At 42.2% G+C, this 23,950-nt stretch overlaps 1 protein-coding gene across 7 annotated transcripts in view; it reads right to left on the bottom strand.

Annotated features, from left to right (window-relative positions):
- RBMS3 (RNA binding motif single stranded interacting protein 3) overlaps positions 1-23,950 on the bottom strand; it is a 722,203-nt gene that overhangs the window by 335,721 nt on the left and 362,532 nt on the right. For 5 of the 7 annotated variants that reach the window (XM_075418969.1, XM_075418972.1, XM_075418973.1 and 2 more), the window contains one exon: positions 18,449-18,618. In XM_075418969.1, coding sequence (XP_075275084.1) covers positions 18,449-18,618 — 170 coding nt within the window. The remainder of the gene's footprint in view (positions 1-18,448; positions 18,619-23,950) is intronic. The other 2 variants (XM_075418970.1, XM_075418975.1) reach the window with 1 other exon arrangement.

Below are 23,950 nucleotides of genomic sequence, written 5' to 3' on the forward strand. Positions count from 1 at the left end.
TTGTTAAATTACTGTTGGTATGAACCACCATGCCAGCATACCATGATATCAATCTCTAAAGTATTCAGTCATTTAACAATAGCTTCATTATTCAAGGGAACTCTGCGCACTCAGTTTGTGCAGACTTTCTGACATTTCACTAAAACAATTTACTCTTAAAAGAATTCAATGACTGCAACATATTGTAAAATACGTATATGTCTCTCAATCAGATGGTTCCTCCTCAATAATAGCCAACAAAAGAAAAGGAATTGAAAAGAAAAAGAATTAAAGAAAAAAGCAAGAACTCCAGCTACCACCAGGGACCATGAACTCAAACTGATAATTTAAAGCTAAAGCATTTTATAGAGTTCACACAGAGGCCATTTGAATCAAATGTGTGAGTGAGACTTCTTGAGTTCACAGAGCTCTCATTTCATTATTTACAAATTGGAAAAATCCAGGTATCTGGGATGTCTTTGGAAACAACGTAGTTTTGAGATGAACCATTTCTTAGGATTTTTACATCGCAAAATGCGTGTTTCGGGAACTACATTACAGAATTGCTTCTTTTCTTCCATATATTTATTTTAATCCTTTTATTTCCAAGGCTGGAATGTCACAGCTGTATTCATTTTCCAGAGGCTGAACTTTGACAAGAGTGGTGCAAAGGAGCAGTTTTCTCTGCCTGAAATTTTCAAGGAGAAACAAGAGCATGGATTTGGATTTTTGTAATTACATGGACAAAAGTTCATGCTGCTTGCCCAGGAACGGGATAGAGTACCTCTGGTTTTGAGTTTCTTTGAATTTTATTTAACTCCACCATGTATATTTTTAAAAGCAAAGATTTTTTTAGTCCATTTATTTGGACAACTCTGTAATATAAAGACAGCCTCAGGAGAAGGTGTGGAAATGGATTCGATCAGCTATTTGTCCACAATATTTTTAAATTCTCATGCACACGTAGAACTTCAGGCGTGTAAGAAGCCCAGTTGAACTTAAACGGGACAATCCATGTTTCTCAAGGTTAAAGCATGTTTGTAGGCTCATAAATTAATATGCTTATTCAGTGTCCTCCCTACAGCCCCAATACAGTAAACTGACTTACACAGGACATGCAAGTGCACGTTTCCAGTCAGCGAGTGCTTTGCTTTCCTCAGTGCAACACCTATTACTACACTACTTAGTTTTAAGAGGAAAAATCTGTTCTTGCTGGTAACTCACCACAACTCCCAGGCCAGGGTCCCAAAGCAGGTTTCTCCAAAGCTTTATCTTGTGATAGCTTTGTCGACAATAAAATTCAGATTAGGTGAAGCTGCCCAGCATGCAATATACATAAATAATTAATGCATCGTGCGTTAATTTTTTTATGTTTTCGAAATGCTTTAAAAACCTGCAGGTAAATATAGCATTAAATGAAGTCACCAATTACAAAAACACATTTACAGGTTTAAAAAGATATTTTGTTTGGAGCCCTTGTCTTTTGTATAAATAATTCTTCATTCTTTATTGTTCAAAAAAAGATGGACATTATTGAGTGTATTAGCTTCACTGTTTCAGCCTGGTAAATATCTTTGGAGAGGGAGGGCTTATTAAAAACTGCACTTTGGATCAGGCTCTTGCTTTCCAGAAACGTGGAGCCCTCCTTTGGGGTCCAGTGGGCTGCCCCCGTTCACACCAACGGAGCAGCTGCCTCATTATTTTCTGTCTTTGAGCGCTGAAGTTACACTTGAAAAGAACACCAAGGGGCAGGGAATATGGCGTAATTAGCACATCTCGTAACTCTCTGCTCATCAGTCAGCACTTCTGAGAACCAGTGAGCCTAAGACCAACAAAATCTTAGTCAACCAAAAACTCCTCACTCGGGCTTTGTGCCAGCAGCTCTCACTGGACACCTTGGCCATGAGTCTCCCACAGAAGAAAAGCCAACGCTGGCAACTGCTGTGCTCGGCTGTGGTTCAGCTTGCACCCAGAAACAGCCAACGTGGACCAGTAAGAGGCTAGATAAGCCATGGGATTCACTAAATAAATACACTCTTTATACACCCAGTGTCTGCTGTCCTTAAAAGGACATTTGGTTAGTCCTGCCAGGCAGAACCCTGGATGGAGAGCTATGAAAAAAGAAGTGCTATGTAACCCATCCTTTCTGAAATATACATGGGCAGATCTGGAGGAAGGAGTAAGAATTTAAATATTTTACGTTTCTGCTGAGAAATTTAACCCCAGGAATGAAAGACTCACTGAAAAACACAGTGAACACATCTTGAAGTCTGATCAGAAATACTGGATTTGGAAGCAAATTAGCTCCAGTAGTTTGGGAGCCCTCAAGAAGAGTCTTTTGTATATTGCTGGCTTCAGGTGCCTTCAAATAAACTAATTAAATAAGATACAATACGCAAGCCAGTGGAAAAACTGAGACTTCATTCTGAGTGTTGGGTATACTTTCAGATAGAACTGTGACTCACTGTGATAAACCCACAATTCTTCCAGTAACGGGCCAAGCAGTACAGTACTGACAACTCCCGTTGCTCGTTACTACACCAAAAAGTTATGAAATTAACCTTTGGTATTAAAAAATAACTAGGAAATAAATATGTTTGAGAGATCCTTTCATTTTGTTCATACATTTCGAGCCATTGTGATAGACTTGGGTTGTATTTTCGTGCCTCTCTTTACAGCCATGAAGGAGTGAAACCTACATTTTTTTAAAAACTGAAAGCTGAGATTCCCATCTTATCACAAGCCTCAGGATCTAAGGGTTTAAGAAACAAATATTGTGAACCTCGCAATAAACTTCTGAGGTTTGGCAACACCAAGGGCAACATCTTCATCAAATATTACTGAACATCCTCAGCTAGGGAAAAAACAGTGCTTGGCAGCTGCATGTTTTGGGTCCCAGAAAACAACCTTGCATAGAAAAAAAAAAAGGAATAACAACAATGAACAAATCCACCCTGTGTTCTACTCCCTGCTTTATAAAAAGAGATGGACTTAAAAATTCATGAAAACCTCATTACTGACACCCCTCACTTTACTACTGTTATGATACACATAAATGACAATTACATCCTATACAGATAAAAATATATTCCAGCAGCCAAAATATTATCCGCCAAACGTGCTGGGTTTAAAAATTAGTAACACAAAATTTACAGTGATCACCTCCAGTGGCAAGGAGACTGCTTTTTGCACATCTCATCGGAAACAATGAAAGCACAAAACCAATGTAAAAAGGACACAGCCATGCTTCATGGAGCCAAAGACACATTCTACAAGAAACAGAGCTACAGTCTGCAAATATTTACAACTATGAACAACTGAATTCATACTCTGGACAGTCCTGAATGCACTCAATGGCCAACTCTCATGAACCACACACTCGCAGTACCAGGTCATGTATTGATATCTTATTCATCAACAGCATCTACACCCTTTTCTCCGACTTACTCAGACCATGGGAGTTGCCAACCCTTTCCCTTTCTGCTGTTCAAGAAAGGAAGCTCTCCAAAGACCAACATTCTGAATAGGAAGCCAAAGCAAAAGAAAAGGTCTGCTCCAGCTGTCCTCTTCCCAGATGCCTCTGCCCTTCTCTTTTCTTTGGGCTTGCTCCAGAGACCACGGAGATCAAGAGAAAGACCTATGGATTTCCCCTTTTCTGCTGTTTCTGAGAGCCATTAAATGTTACTCTGTATGCCACATTTCATTTTCTAAGACAATTTCCTAAGTTCAGTCTTCAGTTTCTTTTTGATTCCCACATTCTCAGGACAACAGCTCCTTTGTTCAAGCTTCCATGTTTATGGGAGCGTTATCTTATCTCCGGTTTAGCCTTTAATATTGAGCAGAGTCAGAAAAAAAATCATTCTCTTGTTTGAGATTTAAAGATTTATGTCTGCTTACATTTTTAAGATACATAAACACACAAACATACTTACGGAGTCTAAGCATATTTACTCTTATTAGCGCTGTTATCTGAATGATGATATTTAACACCAGTCACAGTTTAGTTCCCTTATCTCCCCTGTGAAATAGGTTTTTCAAAATCTGCTATGAGAGTAAAATGACAGCATCCTAGGGAAAACAAACTTTCTCCAGCTCATCTGCAAGGGAGCAGCAAGGTTGGAGGAGCATGGTTTAAGTAGCAGGAAATCAGCAGAAAAGAAGAGAGGAAAGCAAACCATTACAGCATGGGGGAGGACTTTCATAGGCACTGGGCCACCCAAAGTTGACAGAGACACTCTGTGCCACAGTGAAACTCTGTGATTCAGAGAAGAGACATAAATATGAAAGAGTGGAGAATGGCAGTAGAAAATGACCCCAGTCTGAATTCCATACTACACCCGCACACGATGAGGAACAGAAGGACCCATCCGTGTCACGGTCAATGCCAGTTCTGCAGGAGAGCACGGAGCTACCTCAGCTAGCTTTAACCGGGTCCCAGGTTTCACTGCATGGCTCTAAACCCCAAAAGTATCCCCAATAAAGATGCTCCGTCAGGAAGTGAAATGCACAGTACTGATTCAGTTCTGCATTTTGGTGCCTCGTCTAAAAGAAAAAAGCACTTCAAAAAAGAATCACCATTTGTCTAAACCCCAGGCAGTCTTCTCCCCAACCTCCCCATGTCTCCCTTCCCACGGCTTCTGCAGAAGGCCATCCTCTCTCCCATCTCGAAGATTAGCACATTCAATGCCTGCTCACTTTTGACAGGGGGGGAAAAAAACCCACCTTGAACAGAAAGCCTTTTGAGTCTTCCCTCATTTATGAAGCCTTTCCCTCACTTGTGAAGCCTTTGTATTTTTTAAACCCTGCTCTGCCAATTTTGTCTCCCCTTCCCCCTCTCCCCCTTCAGTGGAAATTTTCTACTCTTTACAAGCCTGGCTCTCTGCAGAAAATTGATTTCCCCTAGGATACAGCTATCCTACTGCTCTATGCATAGTCATTAATGACCATCCTGTTCACCACAGAGACAGACACGGTGCCACTCCTTCCCAGCTCCTCAGCACAGAAAGCGCACAGGGGGAAAATGAGAACAACCCCAGAGCTTAACCACACCGAGAGTTCATCACCTCCAGAAGGTACCATAAAAAAAGAAAACCTCTAAATGAGCTATTATGAGAGTAAAATCTTCTTGTTTGTTTCTGCCACTCTGCCACTCTTTGCTTCCATTGCACTAAATTATATTTTTTAAATCTTCTCCAAATAACCATCGTGTAGTTCCCTCACACCGAGAGCGGCATGGGAATGAACTCTAAACTAGGTGTGACTGGAGCTCATATTGGTTTTACTTGAGCACCAGTATCAGGCTATCTAACAGCAGAATGTATTTCAGCACAGCCTGCAAAACCTGCCTGAAGATATGACAAAATGTCTGGGTGCTGCACTTTTTGCTCGGTTAGCTACTTTACAAGCAGTGTACCTGCTGGCTTCACTGTCTCTGGGAGATCTGTCATCTCACGTTTGATTGCAGTGAAGTCTCATCCTTGGACAGAAAATTCTCCCCTTGGCTCTTAGGTGACTCTAATGCCAATGGGTCCCTGCTGGTAAGGGGAGGTATGATGGAGGATTGGAAACCACGAGGAAGATGGGGTAGTCAACAAATTTTCTTCCATTTCCATCCACGGATTTTTATGTGATGAAGTTAATCTTGCTTACTGAGTTACACTACTAGTTTCAGCAGGACCAAAAATGAGGAAAAATACGAATAATGCCCAGAAATAGGTACAGAGCTTTTTTTTTTTTTAAGTATAATTTATCTTAGTTACAGTGAATTTACCCCAAATAAATAGAAGCAGAGTCTTTAAATCAAAAAGTAAATTTAAAAGAAAACAAAATATTTTTAGTGACTGTTGAACAGGAAAAAAAACAACCCTAAAAATTAGTTCCGAAACTGGGAGAGGGGCTTAGCTACAGAACTGCAACTCGATGTGAAAGAAGTCGACGCAGCTAACGCCTTATACAGCACTGCAGAAGTGCCGGCATGGGTAAACTGCCCAAGCCAAGAAATTCATATTTAAAGCTCACATTGTCCAGCTACGCTCCGTAAACTGTGCCAGGATTTCTTTATATAATTCTCACTAATGCTGGCTGATGTTAGCTGAGGAAATCCTCTGCAGACAAACAGGACAATCCACCCCACTGTAGGTTCCACAAAATCACACACTCTGTGGAAATTTCCAAATACCTCGGCACAATACGGGTGAGTTAAGGATAAAGTTTCAAGCCTGAACTCCATAATTTCCTGTCTTTTGCTAGTCTACACAGCTCTTTAATGTTACATTAATATCATTTTTGTGGGTGTGATTGAATTACCCACCGCTCTTGATGCCAGCATTAGTGGATTTCTGTGTAATAGGAGAACATGCTTTACTGCACATACTGTTACTAAATACCATTACGCAGACCAGCTGCAGACCTCCTGATAGCAGGACTGGAGGGCTACCTCGTTAGGAGGCAACAAGCACTTTACTGCTGGCACACGGCCTGAATCCCATGAGCCCTCGGCATGTCGAACTCGCCCCAACGTCCCCACCAGACGGCCTGCCACAGGAGGTCCCCTGGCCGAAAAAAGGGCCCAACCCCAGGAACTGCTGACAGTGCTGAGATCCCTCTCAGGAGCTCAACATCCCAAGTCCTGCGCAGTGCTGCCGTGACTTGGCAGTCTGAAAAGATAGAGATGTATTTACTTGGCGACATTTCCACTCCAGGTGCAACAGAGGGCTGCTAAATTCTCCACCGAGAGCGTGCCTCACACACTGGTGACAGCTACTAACTAGTGGCACAGTCCTTTAAAAATCCCTTTCTGAAGTCTTTGCGGGGAGATTAAAATGCCACGTGTACATGAGTTGTAACAATTCTAGGGCAGCCTCCGAAGGGAGATTTAACATGAGCTTTCTCCTCAATACCCTTGCACTGCTAACCAGCACCTACTAAGCAAATGATGAGCCTGACTACTGCGTAGAAATATCCCTCTTCAGAGGAGGACTGCATTACGGGGGAAAACAGGGAAGGGGGGCCAATGGAAAAAAGAATGAGGGAGGACAAGGAACTTCAGTCTGTTCCATGTAGTTGGCTCAGTATACACTAAACTGTACCAACAGACATCATCCAAGGAGTTGTAATGTATTCTAGTCCCTCTTCTTGCCATTCTGACCCACCTCTTCCTCACCACGAAATGCCTCGCACACTGGCTGGCAGAGCAGTCCTTACCCAGCACCAGTGGGAGAATCAGCTGCCAGCGCCCGCCTCACAGCAGCCCCACGTCCCCAAAGTACCATGGGAATGGCATGAGCGGGACACAGCAGCGAAAAAGCGATATGGTCTTGTGATTAAGAGGAATTCTTGTTTCTCTGTATCTAAGTGTAGTAAGAAAGACCAAACAAAGGCAGGTACCTAACATGAACTAACAACAGCAAATCCATGTTGCAACAAAGCCAGGCTTTTCTCACCACTCCCTGAAAACAGAGATGAAAACAACCAGAGGTCCTAAAAGTGTTGACAGTATTTAATAGGTGTATCATTATAGCCTGTCTCCCACGCCTGTAAGACCTGCAATCAATCACGTCTCTAGTTCAACTCATATGTAGGCAATGAGCAAAATCATGGCATGAGTATACTGCCCGGCTTTGATTTAAACCCCATGAATGACTTGGTGTCCTGGGTTTGGCCAGGACAGGGTTAATTTTCACTGGACTCCAGGAAGGGGCACAGCCAGGGGGTGGGGGCTGACCCCACCTGGCCAAACAGAGCCCGGTATTCCATACCATGTGACGTCACGCTGGGTTCCGGTGGTGGGGGGTGGCGCAGCGGGAACTCACTCGCGGCTGGGGGGGGCGCGGCACCGGTCCTGTTCGGGAGAGCGGCTGTCTGGGTCATGTGGTTCGTTGTTGTGTTTTCTCCTTATTTGTATCGTTGTTGTTCCTGTTTCCCTCTGTTTGCTGTTCTGTTAAACCGCCCTTATCCCGACCCACCAGTTTCTGCCTCTTTCTTCTCATTCTCCTCCGCACGCCGGCGGGGGGAGGGGCGGCCGCGTGGCGCTTTTGTTGCCGGCGGCAGCTGAAACCAAAACACTTGGTCATATTCCATTTGGTTCCACTGCAACCACCAGTCTTTCCTTGTATGTAGAAGCAACTGCTATGATTTCATTTTATTCTGAGAGTCAAGAGATTGCCCTGTATGCATCCTTCAGCTCCTTGAACTGCCTGTATGTTTGTATGTGTGATAGGAATTCATTTGCTATGCATTTCATAAGGCACTTAATAAACTTTATATTGAAATATTTGTGCTAAATTATTGTAGAGTAATTAAGAAACTTCATAGCCAAATTCCATTTAACTGACAATCCTAAATTTGGTGTTGATTTAAGTAAACCAGAGGGGACAGGAAACATTAAAGTTGAGTAGAGAAATTAAGTTCTACAAAATTAAGTTAGGTATGGCTTAGACACAAGTTCCTCACTTCTTAAAACTTCAAGGGTGCTGCAGTTTTCTTGTTCTATGGGTTTTTGTCACTCCAAGCCAAGGGTGGACAGACAGCTGATGTACAATCAAAGGTAATCAAAACCTCAGAGGTAGAGAGAGGAGCTTCAGCTTCTGACACACTGCCAGTACCAGGGTACTGTGATCTCCCCACAGAGCACATATTGCCCCTCCTCACACTCCTGCCGGGACACCACGGCAGCTTACGATCATCATTTCTCCTGCTCAAGAGCACAGATGTTCCAGTGATACATTTCATCCACTGAAGGACACATATAAACAGATATGGCTACATAGACTACACATAATAACAAATCTCCATAAACATGAAAAGAAAATTATTTCTAACCTCAAATAAATGGTTTCAAAAACATCTAAAGAGCCCCCGCAGACCTTGATGAAATTATCCAAAGGCTGGAGAAAACTGACTTATAATCAGAGACTTAAACAGCTCCATTTATTTTGATTATTAAACAAAGAAGTCTGAAAAATGACTTGATCATAGTGCGTAAGTACATCTGGGAGGAGGATGGAGGGAAAGGGAGAGAATCTGAAAGGTCTTTAATCTGATTACACCAAGAACCAACAGGTAAAAATCAACGCCAGAAAGCTGATTTGGAAGCGGGTCAGAAATTCTGACCAGAGAACGCAAATAACAGAAACCAACCGTTTGCAACAGCAGTAGGTTTGCTGTTGCTTCCATACCTTCAAGTCCAGAGTGGGTGCTTTTCTGGTAGATATTCTTTACACCAAAATAAACTGCTATGTTCAGTGCAGGAGCAAATAAGGGAAATTTAAGAACCTGAATCAAACAGAAGATAATGGTAGACCATCCCTTGGTCTCTTCTGGATCTTAATTTCTATGAATCTGTGAATTATTTTATCCCTTTTAATTACTAGTTCCCTACTACAAAGAAGCTAAAAAGTTAATGTTCTTCTTGAATCAGTGAATTACAGAAAATAATTGAAGTTTCATAACTGGATTATAACCCCAGGATTATATAGAAATGCTGAACTGTGAAGTTGAAGTAAGGAAAGCATGTCTGTTTTCTTTTTTTTATGTGATCACCAGGCAGTAATAGCTATAAATGCTGCTCTTATTACCTATATTACACTGAAACAATAACATGGCTGTGATCCTGCAATAACTGCTATTTGAACAGACTGCTGTGCTTCCATGAAGCTTATGTGAGGCTGGGTGTCTGTCGGCAGAGAGCTTATTTCAGAATAGGCCCTAGATTTCCACATTGCTGTTACCTTCACTATCTTATTTGGGGTTGCCCCCAGAGCTGTGGCTAGGTACTTTCCAAGAGAACCAAAACCCAGAGGTCTCCACTTTCCCTAGAAGTCATAATGGGGATGCAGAAAATACGTGCCCAAAGAAAGAGAAAACCTTTTCAGACCTCTGTCAGATGAACATCTTCCAAAAACTAGGCTGAAAACATTCCATCTTTCCTGTCTCTGTTTTATAGCGAGGCAGACGTAAAACCTCTGACATAGTTGAAAAAATTCTAAGAAACTCCTTGTCTAGCAAACACCTTTAAACAAAAAAAAAAAGATGACTTTTCAGGTTTTAGCACAAATCTAGCAGCAGTGCTTGTCACACAATTCCTTCTGGGAAGTTATCAAATACTCGGAATGAAGGACATTGCACGCTGCATAGCACAGAGCTCTTGTCGATGCTTGTTTGGAATGGTATGGGAAAGTCTAGCAGCTGAACACAATGACATTTTTGTTTTCATGCTGATAATATTCAATAGCTTTGCCATCAAAGCTGGCCTGCCACTTCCCCTTGTATAGAAATTGCAGGCATGCTCTAAGGTTCTTGCCATTAGCTGGAAGCAGTGCCCTGGTTATTCCTGTTTCGGAGGGGGTGCGGGGCTTATTAAGCACAGCTGGTATTGTTTCCTTCCAGCAAAGCTTTAGGACAATGTATTTCTCAACCAGATCAGAACATTATCTGCGTCATACCTTCCAGAGAAAGGTTACTGAAACATTTCTGCTACACAAATGTCAGAACATGAACAGTGTGTCTCCATCTTCTCCCAAAAGTTAGTGACTCCGAACGATTACACGCCGCACCCCAGTCAGAGAACTTCCTACTTCCCTCTCTGCTCTCTGCGCATGGAATACAGACACCGCGTCTGCTCTCCCACCGCTACCATCAATTCTCAAAGGACAACAGATCAGAAAGACACACTGACCTGGATGCCACAGAATTTAGGAGAACAAATAACCAAAAATGCAGACAAATCTATGGAGACACGGGTGAGCTTCAAAAGAGAAGCACCAAACATAACCAGAACTTTCATTGCCACTACTCCCATTAAAAAAACCCACAGGGACTCAGAGGACAGCAGCAATAGAACCTCTGTGAAACCACCAGCGCATCAGTCAGCCACCTCACTGGAAAGCAGAAACCGAGCATCAGAGTTTTACAGAACGCCTCAAGGGGTTGGAAAGTTCAGGCTGTCAAGAGTCCCATGGTCATGAGGCCCCTTCCACAGAGCAACACCCACATCACAAAACCAGGCATTTGTCCGACAGACGTGCACTGTGCAAAGCCTGTCTGTCCTTTGGACTGGTTTTGGCCATGAGCATTTTCAGACTCCAAAATGCTTACATCAGAAGGGGACGACAACCTCATGGATGGATGGTGATGCCACGGCTGACTGGCTCCACATAAAGTATGGTGGAGAAGTGGAGAAAGAAAGAGGACAAGGAAAGACTGGAAACATGCACATCTCTGAACAGGTCAGAAGCTCATTAAGTGTGTTTGCCCTCTTTCTATCTCAACACCCCTCCTGCACAGTAAGCAAAACAAGTGGCTGTTACAATCATGCCCTTCACACCACTACACAGAAGACTCAATATTTCTGTTATGAGCTCTCTGTTTTGTTGTGGGGTTTTTTTCCCAAGGATTTTAATTAAAATTCATCAGAAGAAATGTTTTCAGGAGCAGTGTCTGAGAACACTGCCTCCTCCCCTATCTTCCAGTAAATCAGGTTCATCCAACTTGAAAGGAGATGAGAAACTCTCACTGACACTCTGTCACACTCCAGTGAAAAGACGGGCACATTCAACAGAGGGAAGAGTGCAGGTGCTCATTTATGACTTTACGCAGATTATTTTTCTGCCTTTCTTCCTGACAATGGGAACGTTCACATCCCAGACGGAGCTCTCTGTAGTGCTGTGGGCATTTGCTGACCCTAGAGTTTTGTTTTCCCTGATGAAAGAGGCTAGGTAAGAAGAGGATCGGTTCACTGCCTGCTAGGGCAACTTCAATATTTCTTTTTAAGAATGGAAGACATTTGGAGATTATTTTAATGGGGAGTGAACATACAAATAATTTTTTAACAATATCAGATAAAGGAGGAAAAACCTGTGCACATCCATGCCTATACTTACACACTGCAAAGATGTATATAACTGAGTGCAAAACTGCAAATCAACCGATTTCAGAAACCAAGACATTGCTCAGATGATACACTGCCTTGTACCACTTTGGACCCAAAGAGCAAGCCACAATGTTCCTAACAGCATTAATACGCACCATCGCTATGAAGACTTCTTCAGTGCAAGAACTAAGAAATCACGTCCACAGCATTACATTCCTCTGCTTTTATGTCTATTTTACGTATCCTAAAAGTATTAACCTGAAATTAATTTCTTTTCCATTTCCCACCCCTCTTAACAAACTTTTAGAAAAAGTCCATGATACAAAGAACTTGAGAAGCACACAGATTTCTCCTAGATAACGCATCAGTGTCTTTTTCTCTGGTCTGAACACACACATTAACAAATGTGAGAAACAAATTCACATAGTTCCCTCATCACTTTGAATCAGCATATGTGGTCCAGCAGGACACTTGCGCTGTGCTAGGCCCAACAGCACGCCCTTCTTCGGACTTTCCTGATTCTATCTGGAATAACAAAGAAAACCTGGGGGGTTTTGGAGTTTTTTTATTTCCCCTCAAGTGTGGGCCTTACTTTGGTTCCCATGAAGTCTGATCTCTTCAGCAGATTTCAGAGCCATTCACAGCTCTCGTATTACCAGGATACACCGAACCAAAACATCCACGAAGATCTAAGCAGGAACTACTCTATGCGATGCCACATGGTTCCTATATGGGCTAATCCCACCAAATGAGCGCTCACCTTCATGCCCTTTCAGTCTCTACTATATCACAGAGCAATGGTGTCAGCTGATATTAATTACAGGAGAGACATATAATACGTGGTTCTGTTTGAATTAATATTGAAGCCACAGTGCACCTTGCTTTAGCGTATGCAAGGTTACAGAATGCAGTAAGTTCTTTTACATCTCCAAAGATTACTTCTTAAAAATACAGGAGCAGACACAGGCTAACACTCTACTGCTACGTAAGACTCAGATAGTTTGGGTTTTGTCTTCACCAGGGCCAGGGTACAAATTTGGTCTGACTTTATTGTGGAACAAAGGATTTACTCCAGGAATTCTTTCGGTCTTTTTCGTTTTGAGCTTGCTATGGGGATTTTATTTTGGTTAACCTTTATTTTATTTGTAGCTCACAGTAATTATTTTTATTTAACATTTTAATGCAGAAAAAATGAAAGGAAGAGAATTTACTTTCCCCACACTGTCATTTCATCAGTTCTCATATAATATGGACTTCTGGTTATTTTCACAAAATAAAAGGAAAATAAAAATAGCCACGAATGTCAAACTCTTGCTGCCTTAACACATGGCAGATATGGCCATCATGAACTTGCTATAAAGCTCAGTCTAATTGAAAATATTGTACTTGTTGCAGCTATTAACAAAACACCCTGTCCTGAAAAGCACCTTGAACCCCTCTGAAACCTTGATGAACTCAGCACTTTTCTGTGGGGGCAAAAGGAATGCACACAGTTCATTTCAAAAATAGTCTAGGATTTAAGTAATGCATGTATTTTCAATTAATAACCTCAGTTACATTATCCTTGGGGCTAGCCCTTTAGCAGAATCCAAACAGCGGCAGCCTGAATATTTATTCAGATGTTCCACAGGGACAAAACCAAGGACATTCAAAATGGAATGAGAGGCTAAAATTTCACACTTGATGACTTGTCAAGGAGACAATCGGGATACCCTCAGAAGAAAAATAAAAAACAAACACTGCCCCTCCAAAAAATACTCCACCACCCCAAAATCCCAAACACACAGAAACCCTTGAGTATCTGCACAAAATGTGGAACTAGAAACTACTTAGAGAAACACATGACAATCACAATTCAGTGGGGATTTGCCATACCTGGAAAACCATTTATCTGGGAGATTCTGGCCCAGCTTCCACAAGAGTTAGCCTGCACAGCATACAGATTTGCTGCTCTTTAGGTTTAGATATTTTTACCATTATTCTTTTAATTAAGTCCTTTAATTTCACCCTGAACCACAAAGAAGTCAAAACTTGTTGAAGGGGTGACGAGATTGCTAATCCAAACAAGAAGAACAAAGCAGATGAAGCAGCTTTCTTTTGGACTATAGACTGGACAAGAAAAATTCATGACTCAATCAAGAAGGACAAGGATTATCTTTTGAATACATGCCAGTGTCTTAATAGTGCAATGCACAAGGCTTTTTTTAAAGTCAAATGTTGTTGTTTTAAGCGTGTACTTCTCAAATTTATTGGGCGGAAAAGGTGGGTGGAGAAAGAGATACTTAATATCTCTTTTCCCAAATCCCCTTTCTCTTCTCCAAAAACTTCTTTTCTTTTAAAAAAGTTTTGGTCTACGTCTTCTTCAGTGCAAACACGTAAGAAAAGACAGACAGAAAGACCAAAATCCTGAGAGACAGACTGTGAGTTTTTGAAATGAAAAATGTTTCAAAGTAATAAAGCTCAAATGTTTAATTTGTGCATGAGACTTCCTTCCATCTATCTCTACCGGGATGTAGTTAGTAAGAATGGAACGTGTCCAGTATACCAACAGGGGACTAAGCCATCTGTGTATGTTTTTAACAGAATTTTGGAATTCTTCTGGATGAAATATAACACCATGCATGAAAATCAGTGACAGATTATGAATATTTCAAAGATAATGATTTACTTTGCTTGTACAGTGACACACCATGCACATTTTTCTGTCTATAATCTGTAATTTTACATCTTAACGTTGATTATTTTTCCTTTTAATGAACAGTATATTTTGACTGGGAAGATACATGTGTAATGGTGTGTACCACTGCACCAGCAGAGATTGTGTACCCCAGAGAAATAAATGCTAATGATGTGATATTTACCACTATTTTAATGAAATATTTTAAAATCAAAAATTTAGACTAACAAGCGCTGATGATCAATATGATCACAGATGGGTATAAAGCCTCTTTTTTAAAAACCTCAGTAAAGCTTAAGAGAGACTAAAGGTCCATATTTGGAAGTTCTTTTACTGAATGTTTATGAAAATCCAGAAGAAGATAGATACATAAAAGAACAACATATTCTTGCTGCTAAACAATCCTATTCACTCTTCTTCAGTGTAACCTTTGACAGAGTCTTTGTATTAAGTCCCAAAAGATACAGTTGCAACCTAAGAGCTCTCTGCTGCAAAAGAGAATTTGATGCAACTTTCCTTGACACGTTAAACCAAATACTGAGGATCAGAACCACACAAAAAGAAAATCTTCCAGTAGCAATTTTATTTTTATTTACTCAGCTACTGTATAGCCTATGATGACTTGTTTTCCTTTAGTTATATGAACAGTTTGACAGATTACTGTGACAAGGTTACTCATAAATTGATAAAAGGTTTGATAGTGTCGGAACATTTGTCAGAAACGTCTGACATCATGTGTAATGGACTCTGCACTTCAAGCATCAGTGGTACTCCAGTCTGCTGTTCTCTGTTTAGTGTGCAATACACACCACCCAAAAACACACAGCAGAAATACAGAAAAGCAGGATTCATCAAAACAGTCCCGTTTGACAGGACAAGTGGCAATGGGCACAAACTGAGGCACAGGAAGTTCCGTCTGAACATGAGGAAGAACTTCTTCCCTCTGAGGGTGATGGAGCACTGGAACAGGCTGCCCCAGGGAGGTTGTGGAGTCTCCTTCTCTGGAGATATTCAAGACCCGCCTGGACAAGGTCCTCTACAGCCTACTGTAGGTGACCCTGCTTTGGCAGGGGGGTTGGACTAGATGACCCACAGAGGTCCCTTCCAACCCCTACTATTCTGTGATTCTGTGATTCTGTATTTTACCAAACAATTCTGATTAAAGGGTTTCTCTTCCATAACCCACCTGGCAAAACGCAGTTAAATAAAGTGTTATATGTCACTTAGACAGTGGTCTCCTTGCAGGAACAAACCTGGAAATGGGATGGGCTATGATAAATGTACATAGCTATAAGCATCTCCAGCATTCCCTGTACTTCTGAGAGAGAAATACTGTGTTTTCAGAACATTATTCCTCAGACTTGCCAAATGTCAGACACTACAAGTGACAGTTGTACTGCTGGCAGCCTTGTCACATGCTAGAGCAGAGGAAATGGGTTCAGAAGGGCTCATTTTAGGTAATGGCAGCTAGCCTAGGGGAACCAGTGTCCCGGGCATGAGCTAGCTTTGGTGAATACCTCCCTTAAACGCCGCTCACCAAAAATCTTGCACTAGAAAATAATAATATGGTTTATGGATTGGAATTCAAGTTCTCACCTCGCATCTTGTAGCAAATTACGCTAATATTTCTGTGGAGGAAGCCTAGGAGCCAGCACCTTCTGCTGCTTTGTGAATACTGGTTTACATGAAGTCTCTAACGCATGGTAAAACCCCAGTCATGTAAGCTAAGAGAGAGCTCTACAGAAGATAAATATGCGTCCTGCTCATACAGCAGCAGATTGCTGCTATACATACTGTATTTTCGGTGGGGGGAGAAGGGAATGTGGGTATTTGGAACTTCATCCACCTTTACCATGTAACCATCTGCAAAGGTAAAGAAAATGTCTTGCAATGTATTACTTTAAAACTCTACATGCTGCCATGACAAATTCTTGTATTTTCAGATGTTTACATTTCTCTATATTGTCTTTCCATTTTGTTTTGACAAATACTTTTAATACTCTGAAAAAAGACAGAACAAATATCTGGTTTCTCTTCATTTCCATTCAGCCAAAGGATAGAAAAATCAGCAAAATTAACGTCAGCTTTTTTCTTAAAGAGCATCTGTTCACACAGGAACTCCATGATAGCAAGACAAAGCCCTCTAATCATAGACCAGATTAAGTTTAGTGGAGCGCATTAAAAATTTTGCCCCAGTGTCAAAAGGAAGCTCTCAGGTACTTGACATGCCTTTCCCACGTGCAGACAGGGGGTATGGACACGCTCTCTGAACTTCATGGTTCAAGCAGCGCTGCTCACACCGCAGCCTCACACCACGACTGCAGCACTAAGCGCCAAAGCCATGAGGCTCTTCTAGGAACAGTCAGTTCACTCCTGAACGGCTGAAAGCCTTTGTCTGAACTCAGAAAGGGTCAGACTGAAGAAGATGTATAGCTGAACAGGTTTTTGAACGTCAGCAGACTACAGTCAATTTATACCTACTGAGGATCTGGCCCTTGAACTGGGATTATCTGTGACCGTCACAAGCAGGAAGTGTCAATGAATGTAGTTTGTACAAATGTGAGACAGGTACACTTGCAATTCAGCTTGCACATAGTATGAAAAATCACCAGCAAGCTATACTCCAGTGAACAGTGAGCCAGTTGTACCTGTAGCAGGGTTAGTAGGAGAAAATCACCGGGAAGAGTTTTAAGCTCACATAATTTTGCTGAAGTTCAAGTATCACTTCACTAAGATGGTTAGGTCCAGTCCTGGCCAGCCATATCCACATAAAGAATACTTAGGCAAGTCTTTCAGGAAGTCAAAATTGGGAAACGCAGAATGCCATAAAATTGTAACATCCCATTAAATTGTTACTCCTATTGCAAGCTTCAAAACAACAGCCGTTTGGATTCAAGTCAGTGGATCAGCCCCAGACTGTTCCTTACTTTAACAAACTTCATTTATTGATCTCTATGTGAAAGGCCGATTTGTGATGAAAAACACCAGAGATGCTGTTGTCTTTAGCAATAGACTATGGCAAATGCACTGCAGTTCTGTATAACCACAGGAGTGGATTTTTGTTTTCCAAATCTCTCTGTGTTCTTATTTCAACACAAAAAATGTGTTATCCTAAATTCTACCCAGGTAACCTCTGTTTGGAATCTCAGATTGGATTATTCCCCTGCCACACATCATCAATAATAACCTGAGACTCTGGAAATCCAGTCAAGTTCTCATTTCTACTCCTATTACCCATTACATTCAGTCGAGTGAGGAGGGGTAACAGGGTGCACCACTTGAGGAAACAATTCTGTTGACGATGCACGAGTATCAAGGAGCTCCCTTCTGCTGCCTCTTCAGTTTCAACAGGAATAAAATACAATAAAACTGATATTTAATCGGTGCAATCCGCAAACACAGCTCTCAAGATAAACAGGGAGGTAGAAGGTGCTACTTTCTACATCTTTGATTTTCAGGAACTGCAGTTAATTAGATGTTTGCTGTAAGGCCACCTTCAGTGGGTTTCATACTTCTCCATCTTTGAGCCCGGCAATGTGTGACACAGCAATAGCACGATGTGATAAACGACTGAGGTGGGAACACCCATGTTTTGTTGTGCACCGGGGTTATGACGCACAGATCATTGTAACTATAAAATCTGTCATTAGGGAGATTTTCTTGCCATGCAAATTCTTCTTTCAACATATAAAAGAAACCAGATTAAAATAAACACAAGTCAAAGTGAAAGCCCTCACCTCTCTATCCCCCAAAAGAAGGTTTTCAACAGGCATTAATTAGCTGTTCAAACTACAGAAATAACAGTTAACCTTCAAGCGCAGGAGGCTTCTAATGTCTTTTTGTGGGCATACATCAGCATAAACTGAAAGGCCAGCTTTGACATTTCCCTACCCAAAGACACCAAGTGTTTTAAGCGCACTTACGGCTGGCACAGCTTGATAAGGTCCTGGTCGGTGGTGCCGGGTGGAAGGCCTCGAATGTACAGGTTGGTTTTACTCAACTGCTCTCCGCTGCTGTTGTTGCTGCTGTTGTTGCTGCTGTTTGTGCTGGGGCTGGGAGGAGCCATGGGGTGGGGAGCTGGTGCATAGGACTGCTGGAGACAGAACAAAACGAGAAGGCTGTTACTGGAAACCTAAAGCATAGTGGACTCGCGCGCTTCCCCCTGGTAACTCCGGAGCTACTCGCCAAAGGCACGCATCTCCTGATGTGCCTCCCCTCAGGTAACTTCGGAGCTACGCGCCAAGGGCACCTGTCTCCTGCCCTCCCCACCCACCTTGAGTCAGCAACGCCCATCAAAACACAAAACGGGGCCGAGATTTGGGTTTAGCCAGGGCTACGAAGCGCATCATTGTACTTTTTTTTTTTTTTAATCTGGAATTAAAGTAGCTAAACTATGAGCCTATTTTATCCAGGCCACAAAACAAAGCTCTGAAATTTCAGACAGATACTCAGGATTAACTGGTATTAAAGACGTTAAACACAATCTGCTTTAAGAATACTCCAAGACGCAATCAAGAATATCTAGCCAAAAGTATGGAAGGTGATGCCAGAAGCCGAGTTAGTCCTTCCTAAACATGAGGAGCACCCAGTACATGCAGAGCCAGGTGGCAGAGAGCTGGCTAGCCTGAGAGGGGAAAGAAAGTCCAAAGCAGCCTGAAAAGACTCTGTCATTGCAGATGCCTTTCACAACAGAGAAACAGGGTTTGGAAAAGATGATCAGGCTAAGACCTCCTGCTCTCAAAGCCTTGCCCGCTTCTAACCAACCACAAACCACACGCAACAACTGAGAAATATCACTTAAAAAGGAAGGCGTTCTCACAGGGAAGACAAACTTCCCCCTAACTCCCTGGTAAATATATGCTACATAAAAGCAGACAGATGCATACTATAAAAATTACCTAAGCACCTCCAATCTTGGACAACAACAGGGAATTTAAGCTGCTGCAACCATCCCTGGCTCTTTGACCATCAGCGTATTTACTCGCAGAGCGCTTGCCAGGAGAAGGGAGGAGTGGCTGGAAGGCGGCAGCCATGTCCTGTCACCGCTGCACCCCAGGCAGAGAAGCTGAGACCTAGGGGAGAAGCTGGGGGAGCTGGGGGCTCCGGCCGGGCAGCCTGGGGAACTGGAGCTGGAGCTCCAGGAACATAACCTGCCTGCTGAGATGGGGGAAATCCCATTTCCACAAGCTGATCAGCATGCTCTGGTAGCAGTATGCGTGGTTACAACAGCAGGTAAATGTGGGGCCAATGCTAAGTTAACCATGATGTGCTAATGGGCTAAGAAAAGCAAAACAACTGCAATTTTCATTGTAGCAGCAATGACACTTTAGTGACTTCTAATACGCTCGTTCTGCATTTAGGCCTTGAATAGAGAAAATATTTAAGTCTGTGAGCAATTGTGAACACACTAATCAACTGCCCCTCTCATTTCAGTGGCCCTACTTTAGTGCTTATAATTATGCACACACTAAATCAGAGCCTTGGTAGATGGATATTTTTAAATTAGTAGCTCTGAACTCTTTCAAACAAGTCCCTTTACTTAGAAGAACCAAAAAAAGTTGGAGAGCATAAGGCGGACATCAGTGATAGCTGAAGCTCAGAGGCTTTGATGAAATATATAAAGCACCACACTTGCAGCAACGCCTTTCCGGCTGCCTTCTCCGCCCTTCTTCCCAGTTTCTCCCATTTAAACCAGCAGAGTGGGAACACACCATCAAGTGTCAGGACATCAGAATTCCTCTGCAATCTAGCCTGGCTGTAATGTGACTCAAGTAGGACCCATTAAAAGGAAAAATCAGTTTAATAGACAATGCAGTCACCATGCTAGCAAGCAATGACATTTGCTCTCATCTACAGGAAAAGAGAAAGGGCAAGGAGCTTCCTTCCCTGAGTATCTGCGTGGATACTTTTGCTGACAATTAAAAGCACTTAATGCACATGGATCATATAACTCTACACGCACATTTTATCACTGGGTAACCCCCACCCACCCGAGCTTCAATGTCATTCTTGGAAACCGCGAGCTGAAGCAGCAGCCCCAGGTACCAGCACACGAACGGCACCGGCTGAGCTCCAGTGTCGTGGGCACGTCCTGGAAAATCAGCTTCACACCACAGCCATGGCATGGCTGGGTAACACCGCAGGCGGCGGTAACCTCCAACAAATACGTAGACACATGCATCTTAAAACATGCTGGCTGGAAACATATTTAAACCTCTGTGCATGCTGGGGCCATGGCAGAGGTAGATGTGACTGTGTAGAGCACGTTTGGCTTTAGTATACCAAGAGCTCAGGAAATCTGCCATGGTAATCTTGCACATTTTGAGCATTGTTAAGGCAAAATTTAAAAAAAAAAAATAAAATTTTTAAAAGGTCAAGGTAATGTTCTTACTGCTTTACCCCACAACTGCAAGTTTACCATACACACTGAATGCACGTAAATGACATAAAGCAACAACAGAATTTTCTGTAAACCAATAAAGTGCTATGTACTTTAATTATTAATTGTTATTATTATATATGTCTTAGCAGGGGATAATGAGTAAATGGCCTACTCACACCAACCTAATAAGCAAGAGAAAAAACAAGTGGAAATACACCTTGGAAATACAAAGAGCAATTTTCATTCTATTATAAGATCTTTATTCTCACACAGAGGAAAGCACTGGGGGCTTGATTCTAATTTAAGCTTAAGGCATTTTATCCCTCCAGGCCAGCTGAAAGGGGACCTAGAAGTGAACATGAATTACATTTACACTGATTTTAAGGCCACAGCTATTTAAAAAAAAAAAAGTCCTCAGTATACCCAGAGAATTAGGCCCTAGGATAGGTAGTCTCTCAGGCAACAGGCACACACAGATGCCCAGGTTCACAGCAGCATCCTAGGAGATGCTTTATGGGTGGGCAGAGAGGCAGCCGCACTCCACTTTGGAGGACGCTGATCTTTTCAGAGCAGCAAGCACTGCTCTGCTCCAAACCCTCTTCACTAATAAGTCTCAGCCACTGCAGCTCATGGCAATTTTCATGCATATCCAGTACCCCAGAATACCATTTGCAGAAAGATGACAAAACTGGCTGTACTAGGGCTGATGACATCTACTGGACGGTTGCCAGACTAAAAGCTTCAGGTCAGAAGAAAGCTTTGAATTCTTGTTTCCTGAGTTGACAAGTGTATGACTGATGGCAGAAGTATGTGTTTTGCCTCCAAATGAGCAAAGAGTCTGGTTTGTTAATCTCCACATAATAACTAGAGCGAAAGAAATGAATGGCAACCTGATGATGATCCCAGATACGGATCACGGACAATGCCAAAAGGGGGGCATTGCCTGGGGAGCTGCCTTCGCACCCAACGGCAGGAAATTTGTGCCTTATTCTGACATTGGCCCCCTCTGTAGCTGGGGGCAAAGTGCTTAACTTCTCTGCCATGAGGAGCACCACTTCCCAGACTGGCTCAAAACACCCTGACACCAGCTGCAGAAATCTGGGAAAGACATTTTGCCAACACAGCCGAGCACAGGACTTGCAGCGCTAGAGAAAAGTATTAGGCAAAATCTACATGTTTTACTTCAAAAAGGAGCTGGAGTTCACAGCTGGCTTTGGCGTTAATTTTTCAAGTAACCAATGCAACCAACTCATTTTTCAATTCTCATGCTTCATTATTCAATGGGGAGTGTGGGGGGAATGAACTGGTTTGTAGATCATTCCAAGCAGCTTATTAATTTAGCATGGTCGGCTAATAGGATTTGTTTTCATCTTTGAAAAATGAATGAAATTTCTCCTTTTTCATTATTTAAAAGAAATTAATGTACTTAGTTCTTATTACAGTCTCAGGAACGCACCCTTGCACTTCAACCCTACTGTTGAGCTCTCTGACACAGCGCCCCATGCAAGCATAAACAGCTAAACATGAATAATGAGATACCTTGGTCTTTCTTACTCAGTAACTCAGAAATGCTGAACCAGAAGCCTCCTGGTTACTAAAAGAATAACACTCCTCCTTCGAACATCCAACCCCCTTACACAAGAACGGTATTTATCTTCCCATGGCAACCACAGTACTCTTATGTAGTTCTTCACTTGTTGCAAGTTTAGTCTAAAGCATTTTTCTTCCAAAGCAAAACACTACTTAAAAAGACAAATTTCAAATATTTTTCACATACAATTCCTTTTGGATGGGAACCACAGGCCCCAGATGCCAAGTTGTAGAGTCGGCTTTATTAGCAGCAGCTGGCTCCTTGGCAGGCTTCTGAGGCGGTGGAGCTTGTGGTTTTGGAGTGGCCTGAGAGCCTAGGATGCAGCTGGACAGCTATGCTAACGGACTAGCCAATTTGTTTGTATTCACCTGTGGCTATTCCAAATTTGTACTCTTTTATCCACTTGAAAGTAAGGTCTTGGAAGGATTCCCCATGAACACCGGTAAGTTGACTTTTCCTATCATAGTGCATATTTTATAGAAAAAAATGAGTATGACACACAGTCCTGCATTAAAACACGTGTTATTTAGGCAATTGTGAACATACACTATCTATTTTGCTCTGAACGGAGTGTTTCCCAGCTGCTAGATTCATCTCACTTAGAGCCCAATTGATACACAATTCCCTTAGCTCCTGATTGAGAGAATAAAATAAGGCGAAGTAAATGCAAATAAACTGTGCAAATATCATTTTACAGCTCAAAGTAGCAAAACACTGTTCTCTTTACAACCTATTGTACAAAGGAGTAGTTTTTGAGAGCTGGAAAGTTCTTACTGGCCAAGTACAGTAATGATGAGAGGATGCCACCAACTTATCAGCCTCTTCATGGGATTTTGGAGCTGACTAAACGGCAAATCTCACATTAAGCAAAAGACAATCATCACAGTTGAAGAGAAAAGAGTGAAGCAGGGCAAATCTAATAAAAAGAATTAGATAAAAGCCACAGCAACTCTTCTGCTTTTGGTTGGTTTCCTCAGTGAGGAGCAGTACCAAAAGGTAAGCTGCATTTCTCATCCATAGCCAGGTTGAACAGAAAAGTGAATAAAACATGAACACTGAAACTGGCAAAGCAGAAACCTTGTGTATTTTAGAAAGGATGCAGTCACGGGAGCTCAAGCCATAACTTTCTTCCAGAGTTTGCAGGGCATTCATTGGCCTTGCAGAATCCAGCCATGACTGCTGTCTAGCTCCCATCTGGCCAACGCAGGCCTGGAAGACACAGCTCCTCTTGGATGCTTCCCTACATCATCAAGTCTTTCCTCAGACATCTAACAGAAAACAAACAGATGTAATAGTGCACATATTTTCTAACCTCTGCACAGCAACAAAGCTTCCTGGACTGTTTCTGTAGAAGCAACAACCCACCGCTTGGCAACATGTCCCATTTGAAAAAGAACAGCATGTGAAAACATAAGGAAACTCAGATGATCAAGAGAGACAACAAGCTTCAAA

The sequence above is a fragment of the Opisthocomus hoazin genome, chromosome 4, assembly GCF_030867145.1.
Source record: "Opisthocomus hoazin isolate bOpiHoa1 chromosome 4, bOpiHoa1.hap1, whole genome shotgun sequence".
In the NCBI taxonomy this organism is placed as follows: Eukaryota; Metazoa; Chordata; class Aves; order Opisthocomiformes; family Opisthocomidae; genus Opisthocomus; species Opisthocomus hoazin.